The 12,431-nt window shown below is 34.8% G+C and overlaps 1 protein-coding gene across 4 annotated transcripts in view; it reads right to left on the bottom strand.

Annotated features, from left to right (window-relative positions):
• CDH18 (cadherin 18) overlaps nt 1-12,431 on the bottom strand; it is a 339,165-nt gene that overhangs the window by 77,779 nt on the left and 248,955 nt on the right. For all 4 annotated transcript variants that reach the window (XM_044233538.1, XM_044233545.1, XM_044233550.1 and 1 more), the window contains exon 5: nt 11,689-11,876. In XM_044233538.1, coding sequence (XP_044089473.1) covers nt 11,689-11,876 — 188 coding nt within the window. The remainder of the gene's footprint in view (nt 1-11,688; nt 11,877-12,431) is intronic.

Genomic DNA, 12,431 nt, shown 5'->3' with positions numbered 1-12,431 from the left:
GAAAGAAAAAGTGTCCTTAAAAACAGAACGATTACTCCTACTGATGATTACTTCCCTTATTTCTTCTGAACTACCTTGGAAAATTGGTCTTCTTAGAGACTGAAGATGGCATAAAAGGAAAAACAACTATTTAATTTCTAAATGAAATATTAAGAACCTAGAACCTATCATATATCTCAGGGACATGGATGAATTTGGGCCATTGCAATTTTTTTTAAGTTTTTAGAAAACAAAATAAAAATGTCAAAACAAATTAAAGACTCAAATTCATAAAAGACCATATTCATAAAAGACCATATATGTGTGTATACACACACACACACACACACACACACATATATATGTATACATACACATACAAATTTATATATGACAAAATACTGTATATTTTACATTTATTTTAAAGAAGGGTTGATTAGTTCTGAAGTTTATGACTCCATCAGTTGGGAATCATTTCTTTCCGAGGGAATTTAAAATATAAAATACAAAAGGATAAAATTATCCTTTTTCCTTCCTTGACTTCTCTCCTTGATATTAGTAAATAAGAATCTGTGTCTTGGGACACCGGGGGCTCAGTGGGTTAAGCTTCTGCCTTCAGCTCAGGTCGTGATCTCAGAGTCCTGGGATCGAGTCCCACATCAGGCTCTCTGCTCGGCAGGGAGCCCGTTTCCTCCTCCCTCTCTTTCTGCTTGCCTCTCTGCCTACTTGTGATCTCTCTCTGTCAAATAAATAAAAAATCTTAAAAAAAAAAAGAAAAAGAATTTATGTCTTTGACTAATTCAGCAAATCTCATCCAAATTTAAATAGCCTATTCTAGGAACAGTACCCACTTGCTGCCTATCAGGAATTGGGTGGATGGAAATGATCCTTGATAGGTGCAGAGGAGCATGGGCTGTCAGAAGCCAGGTATTTTATTTATGGAAAGCAACACTGTTGGCAGGTTTACCATATGTTTAGATCAATGTAATTTTTTAAAGTCAACCAGCTGCATCTGGGAAACTTTATAATGATTAAGGTTTTTTTCTTTGAACTTACGTGTAGGAGACCTTAAAAATAAAACAAAACAAATACCCAAAAAGCAAAACAGGATTAATTTACTAGTAATGCTTAACATCTCTTTTTCATTGTAACACAGGATTTCAAAAGTCATCTCCATTTATTCATTGGTGTAGGCTTTTACATCTTTGTGACTCTCAGTGAAATTTGTAGAGACAATTTTGGCCACCTCTACACCATCAAATATTATTATCAAGCTGTGCTCTCAATATGACAGGCGTCTCTTGGTTTGTTTAAGCAGGTCCCTTGGCAACATAGATGTCATTTATCTTAACACTAGCCTACCTACTGCTAAGGTACAGGCTGTTTATGCAGATGCATGGTTTCATGCTTAGGATTATCTAATATATATTTAACTACATCAAGGCAGGGATAATCATTTTGTAGGACTTGTTTACCACAAGACGGATGGCAGATGGATGGATTGGAATCCAGCTAGAGCCACCAAGGAATGAGAAGATTCTTTAAGTGGAGACAGGGACTTTAGAAGGGAATTAATTAATGGAAATGGAAATATTTAATAGCTTCATTTATGTAGAAAATCTGGCGGTGCTAAATTGCAAGTGCAGAAAAACTGGGAAGAAATTCCACCATGTATTCTTGGACTGTAGGATTATGTATAGCATATAAAGTATGGTAACTTTGTTTTGCATTAAATTGTAATAGTATATAGATATTGGATTAGGATTATTATTTTTGCTACTTCTGTAATTTTGGCAAAACTGTTCAGATACTCATCATCCACACAGTTTCAATAGATCTTCCAGTAATTCCCTACTAATCATTTAGTCCTGGGAAATTATTTAGAACTCTGCTTATATATCCATAGCTACCAGATTTTTATTTTAACCTAAAAATAGTATATCAAAAACTTTGTACCAGGAATGGTGAAATCTATTCATCTAAAGCCTGATTCTGATAAGAAGACAGTGAAGGGAAAATGATTAAAAGAAAAAAAAAAAATCGAGGGGCACCTGGGTAGTTCAGTCGGTTAAGCATCTGCCTTCAGCTCATGTCGTCATCTCTGGGTCCAGGTATCCAGTCCTGTGGCGCTTTCCCTGCTAGTAAGGCTCTCTGCTTGGTGAAGAGTCTGCTTCTCCCTCTCCTTTAGCCCCTCCCCCATTTATTCTCTTTCTGTCTTAACTAAATAAATAAAATCTTAAAAAAGAAAGAAAATTCGCCCAGGCTATTACTGAGTTACCACAGAAAGCAAAAACATGAAATGTCTGGTTGATAGCTTTTGTTTTTTATTTTTATTTTTTAAGCAATGCCTGGCTTTGCTTAAAGGTACCCCTGGTTGAAATTTTTTAAAACACAAAACATGGGGCACCTGGGTGGCTGAGTGGTTTGAGCCTCTGCCTTTGGCTCAGGTCATGATCTCAGGGTCCTGGGATCAAGCTCCACATCAGGCTCTCTGCTTAGCAGGGAGCCTGCTTCCCCCTCTCTCACTGCCTTCCTCTCTGCCTACTTGTGATCTCTCTCTCTGTCAAATAAGTAAGTAAAATCTTTAAAAAAAAAAAATCTAAAACACAAAACGTGTTTTTCCTGCCTTAAAAATAATGAATCAAAACCATATAAAGAATAACTCCATACGCATGAGGTATTATTTATGGACATGATAAGGGGTATATTATAACCAGAGACTGTTCATGAGAACAAGAAATATTTTTTTTCCAGTTCTACATTAAAATGTCAACTGTTCATGCTTTTAGGTCTTTCTGGCTGTTCGCTGACAACATTCAGAAAGAAATTATTAAAACACTCAAGCTGAAAAAAAAATGAGGAAAGAGTTCTTCCCCTTAGATCAATCTGAAGATTTTATGAAAGAGAAGTTGATAATTTGCTTACCCATTATCTACTCCATAAATTCTGCCTCACCAAAATACTTGGGGTGGGGAACAGAATTTCATAATTTAAATATAGTTTATTTCATTTAACGAAACTGCAGAACTATTTCAACTTTCTATTTTGGAAAACTGTATGTCTAGATTATTGGTTTAGTGTTTAATAGGTAAGCATAAGACAAAGGTATTCTACTGGAGGTTACTAATATAATACTAATGTTCAGGAATAAATATTCCAGGAATATCACCAAATTCTTTTTCATTTATACATTTGCTTTAGGTATAATTCTCTGCACAAGTTCAGTTGTGATTCAAGCTCTGTGACTTAAAAACACAAACTACCACATCAGCTCATACTTAACAAATGCTTTGCTTAGTTGTTGCCATATTTAGTGAGTTAAAATTATTTTCTGATAGAGTATGTGTCAATTATCACATGGGACATACTTAGTTAAGAAATTACAATTTATTTGAAATTAGAACTTAACTGGGTGTCCTGTGTTTTCTCTAACAATGTTAACCATGATAAATCACGACTATCATAGTTAATAACTAAATATATCAGAAATATAGAATTACCACAAATACAGCATGGATATGTATTGACAACCTTCAACTATAAAAAAATAAATAAATGAGTATTAACCATATGAAATTGCTGTTGTCAACAACGTATGACATACACAAAAAATAATTTTATACAATTCAGTGTAAGATATTTGTTTTTCTAACATTAAACTATCCAAACATTCAATTACACCTGTGATATGCTCTGTTTTATTGGAATGGTGCTTAGAATGATTCCACAGATACTCAGAAATGAGGTTGCTTAATAATTCTATTGGTCTGTTAGGTTTTTGAGTTAATGCATTAGTTTCTGAGGACTGCCAACAGCAAATTACTAAAAAACTAGGTGGCTTGACACAACATAAATTTATTCTCTCATGATACTGGGGACAGAGTCTGAAATTTGTCTGGGCTGACCTTTCGCTGGGCTTTCGGGAATATAACCCGCTCCTTAGCTGTCCCAATTTCTGTGACTGACTTAGCATTCCTGGGGAAGAAGACACCTGAGCATGGTTGGGAACTCAATTCACATTCTAGTCCAACCACTTGTTGCATGAGACCCCCAGGTTTGGCGTTCAGAAATTTCCACTCTGCAGCAACGGCCATAAAGATTTCTTCAGGAAAGACATAGATTTCAGGTAGCTCATGCTACAATCATATTGCTTAGATGAGGCATTCCCCAATATAATGTTGCCTTATTTTTAATGTTCCAAATCGTTTGCCTGTGATCCCCACATTTAAAGGACAATGCAGTTAAATATAAAGCCCTTGATTCCCATTGATTTTGCTTGTATCTGCTACATATTGTTCCACGCATGCCTAAAAGGAATTTCCCATGCAAAGTTTTCTCTGACCCTTCTTCATCTTTGAAAAATTGTCCCTCTTCTCTGTGAGCTCATAACAATTTAAGTAAACCTATACCATGGACATTTGACATCTTGTATTATAATAATGTTTCACATCTACTCAGTTTTCTCTAAGAGAAAGAATATTATCTAATTCATCTTCATATTTCAGGTATCTGGCATAATTCCTAGTACATCGGGGATGATTAATCACTCTTCCTCAATCTCAAACATAGCTATATTTAGAGTACAGAAAGGTGCTACTGCATGGTTTATATTTGAAGATTGAAAAATTTTTATATTATTTCTAAAAGATGCATAGCTGAAGCTTATGTGTGACCTAAACAATTAACATATACTAACTCATTTAATTATCACATTTCCATGATTTATAATTGTTTCCCATTTACAGATAAGAAAATCGAGGCACGGAAAAATTCAACTTTTCCAGGAGCCACAACCAGTAAGTGCTATGCATGGGATTTGACCTCAGGCAGTGGGACTCTAATTTGCTGTGTCCTGAAGCACTCTGCTGTATACACGGCCTGAAATCTTGAGTACATAAACAGTGTAATATAACATTCGAATTTGGTGACTGAAGATGAACAGATTTTTAGTGTAATATAACGTCCTCACCATTAAAAAATGCATTTACACATGTTTTCAAGTATTTGCTGTAACACTAAAAATGAATCGACAACTTCATTAACTGTAATTTCATTAATTCTGGCTACCAGAACTCGGAGTGCCTTTATAATTTCCTTAATTCACAGACTCACAGAGTTAAGAAACTTAAATGCTTTTCACACAAAATCGTCTCTCTCTTCTGTCCCTGGTAGAAGGGCTTATTCTGGTATAATTTTAACTTCCCAGCCACTGGGGCTTCTCTTACTTTTCCTTAATTATTGCTGAATATCCTAATGCAGTTCACTGTCAATGAGTTGACTCCAATTTTCATTTTAAATTTTAGTTTCTTAATTTCATCCTATTACTCCTAGTAATTACTTTTACATATCATTGCTCTCTCTAACTTATAAAATAATACTTTTTCCCTCTTTAATATTAACACATTTCACATTACTGTAGATAGTTATCATTCCCATCAATCATTTTCCAGCCAGCTCTACATATTTGGGACTTTTTAATTGTTTCTCATTAATCACTTCTATTCTTTATTAAATGGCACTGGTATATTCTTCCACTGGACTTACATAACCAACAGAAGTAGAAAGATACTGAAAACAGCATTTAGCCAAGCTCCTCTATGAATCCATTCTTCTGGGAGTTCAAGAAGGTCCTAAAATTATCTTTTTCATTTTTTCTTTTCTCTCTCTCTCTCTCTTTTTTTTTTTTTTTGGAATTAGAGACTCCTTATGACCCCACCTTGGTCCAGTTTCTATATTCCACTCTCATCTAGGTTTTATAATGCAAGAATGGGTGGATAATAATGGAACTGATAGCAATAATTTAACAGATGCAAACGTAACTTCAGTTGTGCCACAAAATGGTTAAATTTTGGAATGGTAACTGATATTAATTTTTGCTTTCTGAAAGAATGTATTTTAAATAACTCTGCAAAAAAAATTAAAAAAGGAGAATTACATGGATTTGAATGTTTCTTCAAGTAGACTTTCTTATTGTGTCATGGTTGGTGGTCCTTGTCAGAGATGTTTCCTGGATGGAAGATGTTCTGTGGAAACTAGAATACACGTATAAGCTTTCTTGTTATAAGTTTCTCTGTGCAGAAGAGTATAATGTTCATTCAATGTGTATAATTCCAAGGATATTTATATAAATCAATATTAAATGTTTCCTTACTATCATTTGAACACTTGACAAATAAATGGGACATTTTTATCTCAAATAACAAATACACATATATCTTATAATATATAAAGTACATTTATATATCATTTATATGTATTTTTTATACAAGCATATATGTTTGTGTGTTTCCATATGACCACATATGAAAACTTACTAATAGTCTACGGATATGAATAGCTTAACTCATCAGGATGTTTCAAAAGATTACCAAATTCCATCTAATGTACTAAATTATATTATAGATATATATATGTAAAAATCATCCAATTAACTTCCAAAGTAGTTTCAACTTATATCTATCACTTCATGGTCATGACTATATATGAGTAGAAAGAACAAAAGTTGCCCCAAAGTAGTCCTCTGTCAAAAGTCACCGCAAATACGGTAATAGATTCCACTGAATTGAAATGTGGACTCCTCTCTTTAGCAACTGGTTTACCAGGAGAATTTCTTTCCAGATGTTAGACCCTTATAAATATAAAAATAGCAGCTTGGACAAATTTTTTGATAATAAAATCCCTAATCAATGTTCAATTTTTGTAAATAGTTTATTAGACTTGGAAACCTATTTCTTCTCATTTTTTTTTTTAAGGTTTTCTTTTCTTGATTTTACTGGGGGTGAGTGCAGGGGGGGGATAGAGGCAGAGAAAGTCTTATGTAGGCTCTGAGCTGAGTATGGAGCTCCAATTTGGGGTTCAATTCCAGGACCCCAAGGTCATGACCTGAGCCAAAATGAAGTAAGATGCTTAATCGACTGCACCGCCCAGGTGCCCTAGAAATGTATTTCTTCTTAAAATAAAGTGTGTTCATGTTTGTCTTTGTGGGGATTTGTAATAGATTGGGATGTCTTATTCATTGCACTTTGTGACTCAGAGCCCCAAAACTTTACAATCCAAAGGCCAGAAAAATCTGATTCTTATTTTATCAGTCAATACAAAGGTATACTAAAGAAAAATTCAATAAACAGGATCCACTAAACAACCAAAAATGTGGTCATTTGGAAAAGATCTAGTATGGTTATAATTGAACATATTTCATATTTTTTCCTCCTAGCATTAACTTAAACTTTATAAAAATACTGTAACCTTTTATGTTTATCTGTGATCTATTTCAAATCATTTGTAAAATAAAATGATAGCAATCTTATTACACACTGAATAGTATGAAGCTTAAAAAATACAGTTTTCAGCTGCAAAATAGTTCACCAGCATTGGTTGTAGACATGCACTTACAGCATATGTAGATACACATCCGTGGTAATTATCAGTGCATTCACAGTGAGTTAATTAGAATAAGGTCTTCCTACTTTATAAGATTTAGCAGAGTTAAGAGGGATCTAGAATTGTTACATTTTCCATAGCAAGAACTTAGTGAAATGCCTACACTGATACGTAAAATAGAAAAGATAATCCAGAGAGAGATATCTATGACTGATATATACCAGTAAATGTTGAACGATAAAGACAATATTAAACTGTAACTTTGAAAAAAAAATCTTTTAGAGAAGAAGGAAAGAGAAGGAGATTACCAGAAACACGAGTGACAACATGCATATACGATATAATATAACAGAGTACTTATTTTGCATTCTTATAGGGAATTGGATAACATTAAATAAAGGACACAATAATAACTACATGCAGTGGTCTCAAAAGTGTAACTAAAACTTGGTGCATATAGGAGAGAAAAGGAAGACAAGGAGAAAAGTAAAAATTAAGGTATTATTGTAATTTTTTGGCAGACAAAATTTAGATCCCAACTTTCACCTTATTTTATCCATGTTTTTAGTAATCACCTTGTTAAAGTGCTTAAATAAGAAAACAACAGGGGTGCCTGGGTGGCTCAGTGGATTAAAACCTCTGCTTTCAGCTCAGTCATGATCCTGGGGTCCTAGGATGGAGCCCCGCATCGGGCTCTCTGCTCAGCGGGAAGCCTGCTTCCCCCTCTCTCTCTGCCTGCCTCTCTGCCTACTTATGACCTCTTCCTGTCAGATAAATAAATAAAATCTTTTAAAAAAAAGAGAAAGAAAACAGCAGATTCAAAGACCTGAAATTACACCACAGATCTTTCAATGGCAGGACCAAAATTTGTATTTCCTTTGACAGTGGAGATCATATTTTCCACCACCCTTCATTGACTTGAAGACCAAGTTTAGATATTTTCGCTTAAGATAATAGACACTGTCTATGTATTTAAATACATCTGAAGAAAGAAAATGATATTACAGATGGTATTTGCTGAAAGTCAGGAGTCAATAGGGTTGGATCCATCCTTGAATTAAAAAAGAAATTGGAAGAAGCGCTATAAAGAGTGCAAGCTGATATGGAGTCCGCAGGAAGAGAGCCTGCGAGAGGCTGCTAAGAAGCCTGTATCCCTAGCTACAGGGTTTCTGCCAGAGGAGAATGCATCAGCTTGCATTCGCCCTTTCCTTTTCCCCTTTCCAACCCAGTCAGGCTCCATTAAACAATGAATGAAAGTTATCAAAGTGTATTTACAACCTACCACACCATGGACCAGTGAATTCAACTTGGCAATTTTCTGATAAAGGAATGATACGGACAGGAATGGGCAGAGGCTCCTGCAAGCAGATTTAGAAAGCAGTGCTGATTTTGATCTTTGGGAAGATTAGCTGTTCTGCCTTGCTGGTTAAGGTGAGCTGCCTTAGAGGATTAAATAAGGAACAGATTTTAAAGGGCTGTTTGATCTATTTCCTGCCATCTGAATGAGTATCTTTTTTTTTTAATTTTATTTTTTTAAGATTTTATTTATTTGAGATGAGTGAGAGGGAGAGCAAGAGAGAAAGCAAGAGCTGGGGAGGGGAGAAGGCAGAGGCAGAGGAAGAAGCAGACTCCCCACTTAGCAGGGAGCCCAAGGTGGGGCTTGATCCCAGAACCCTGGGACCATGACCTGAGCCAAAGGCAGATGTTTTATCGACTGAGCCACCCAGGCGCCCCTGAATGAGTACCCCTGAATAAATTACATAGTTTATGTAAACTATTAAATTAAATTGCAAATATTTACAGCATACAATATATCGCAATGAAGTAACTCACATTAGTAATCTTAATCTGAAGGATTCGAAAATTAGATGAATGCAAACAAGAATGCATCTTGGAAGTGCAGACTACATTAAAAAATGGTGGCTCAGTGCTCGGCTCAAGTCATGATCTCAGGGTCCTGGAACCAAGCCTCGCATTGGGCTCTCTGCTCAGCAGGGAGCCTGCTTCCCCTCTCTCTCTACCTGCCTTTCTGCCTACTTAGGATCTTTCTTTCTCTGTCAAATAAATAAAATATTTTTAAAAATTCATGGAAAAACAGTGAGGGAAAATTTGAACTCATTAATTGTGGAGGTTATTTTGAATACATTCTCACTACCATTTACACAATTGAAACAAATTTCATCTTGAAAATAACTATTGTATGTTAATTAGATGTATGTACATGCATATGCACACAAACCATTTTGCCTTTGTTTTTCACAAACACTGTCAAATTGAGACCATGTAGGATTGTAAAATCCCCATTATTCTTAATTCCATGATATATACGAGGATGATTTTCAGATCCTTTATGTAGTTAAACCATCCATCACCCTCACTTCTTGCAAACATGTTGTAACTTTCCACTTTTCAAAGACCATAGTGCTCAATAGGCAAGAACTGCTCCCCTCCCCCACCTTCTGCACACCGGCTGTATCATTGCAAGCTTATCAGCAACAATTTACTTTCCACTTCTGTTGGATTTTCTCAAGAAAGGAAGCATATCATCATAGGTTATTTCTTTCTACCTGTGATCAAGATTCTATACAGGGTCATCTTTACCCCAGTCCATCTTTTTAAATCAATTATCCTCTCATTAGTATGCTCAGTTTCTTGTCTCTATTGACTTTTACTCATCTGCGTAGAAACACATATTCAGTCTCTCCACTTACAACTATAATCCTCATTTTATCAAATTCTCATTTGTTTGGTTGTTCGTTTTTTAAAGTTTTTTTTTAAAGATTGTATTTATTTATTTGATAGAGAGAGAGAGTGCATTAGCAGGGGGCGAGGCAAAAGGAGAGGGACAAGAAGACTCTCCACTGAGCGGGGAGCCCAAGTGGGGCTCAATCCCAGGACCCTGAGATGACCTGAGCCAAAGTCAGATGATTAACTAAGTGAGCCTCCCAGATGCCCCTCTCATTTATTTGTTTTACAGGACTTCTTATTACAATCTCAGGAAAGAAAGATTAAAATGATAAAGTACTTTTTAAAAGATTTTATTTATTTGACAGAGAGAGAGATCACAAGTAGGCAGAGAGGTGGGTCGGGGGGGGCGGAAGCAGGCTCCCCGCTGAGCAGAGAGCTCAATGCAGGGCTCTATCTCAGGACCCTGAGATCATGCCTTGAGCCTAAGGCAGAGGCTTTCACCCACTGAGCCACCCAGGTGCCCCAATGATAAAGTATTATAAGTGAAGACATCAATATTTTACATAGATTAGAGATGACTACTCTTCTATATTTAATCACTCTAAAATCTACTTTGCAGCTCCCTTTTGTAGCAACTGAAAACAAATTAATCCTTAATTTTAATCAATATAAAATGATATTCATTAGAAGAATAAAATTGTATACAGTTCAAATAGAAAAATATATACAAAACACACAAAAATTATGTAGCTAGCTAAATGATAGATTGATAGATACATAGGTAGATGGATGGGTAGATAGATACAGGTAGATGATGGATTCACTTCACTGTCTATGGTAGCACATCAGGATAAAACTTCTCAGCCTATGTTTTGAATACATTCTACAGCAGAATCATTGAGAGTATTTGTTAAAAAGACCAATTCCTCAGCTCCACTTCAGTATTTCTGAATAAAAATATATGAAGGTAAAGTCCAGAGATAAGAATGTTTCTAAATTTCTAAGTTGAAATAATTCAATATTTAAGATACACTCCATTAGGAGTTATATTTAAATTCTTTGCTAATTTTCTGTGTTCCACTTCATTTTTTCAAGGACATAAACATATTGTACTCTAAAATCAAAAAGGTGATAGATAGATTTAGTCCACTGACAAATAAATTCTTAGCAATAAAAAGAGTCAGGAGGAGGTTAATGGTTCCACTAAATCTGTCTTGATGAATCCATTACTGTCCAAAAAAACCCTCTCCCAGTGAGTGTTAGCTAACATGACGGAGATTTTTACATTGGTTAGAAAAGTCTCTTAATGTTACTTGGATTAGTACAACATAGAATAATGGCATTAATAGAACTGGCAAGCATGATAAAGCTGTTATCTAAAAACAAGATGGCAGACACATTCACAGCATATTCCACAATAGATCTTCCCACTATTAAAAAAAAAAAGAAAAAAAATATATATATTTTCTAAGAGTGGCTCCAAAGAGGCAGACACGGTCATAATTAAGATGTAATTAAATGTTAAAGAGGAAATAGTTAACATTTTTAATGACCTGACAATATGGATAATTGACACCAATGTGGATCATTCATGGAAAACTGGGTGAATTACCTAAATCAGAGAAAGTATGTTCTTTTTACCTTCTTTAAAGAAAGGATCCCTTCTCTGGTCTCTTTGTCAGTGGAGATGGAGAATATCCCAATACCATCACCGTTAATGATAGAGTAGGTCATGTCAGCATTTGAACCAGTGTCTGCATCGTTTGCTTTGATTTTCCCAACAGCTGAACCAACTTGAGCTGACTCAGGAACATACAGCTGATAGTGTTCTGAAAAATATTTCATATTAAAATCATTTGATGGTAATACGGTTCACAAAAAAATGTGACAAGGAAAAGACATGAAAATGGTTAGACCACATATTCAAACAAACGTATTAAGTAATATATAAAATGGATATGCTTTCAGATTTTAAATATTAGTAAATTCTGTAGTAATGGAATACTAGATTTACACAAACTTTAAAACATATGTAAAATAACCTACATAAGAAGAATTTGCAGATATCTTAATATAAAATATTTTATTAGCTCTACATCCCTAGGCAACAGAACAAAAGACAAGGGAGATCAAATTTGCATTCTTATGTTGAGCAAATACTAAATTAGTCAAGTTCTAGTGTAATCCCCAATGCATTTCTCCTCTCATACAGCATGTGAAATTAAAATATAAGAGTTTGAAAACCTGAAATTCAAAACTTGAAATTCAAAGTGAAAACAAAGAAAAGAATATAGCATAACTATAAATGTGATTATTATTCTGATCAATAGCTTAATTTAGTGAAATGTATAAGCCATGACAAAGAGAGATAGTAAATTTATTTA

This window comes from Neovison vison, chromosome 1, assembly GCF_020171115.1.
Source record: "Neovison vison isolate M4711 chromosome 1, ASM_NN_V1, whole genome shotgun sequence".
NCBI lineage: Eukaryota > Metazoa > Chordata > Mammalia > Carnivora > Mustelidae > Neogale > Neogale vison.
The sequence above is the reverse complement of the archived record's forward strand: the minus strand, read 5'-3'. Positions and strand labels throughout refer to the sequence as shown.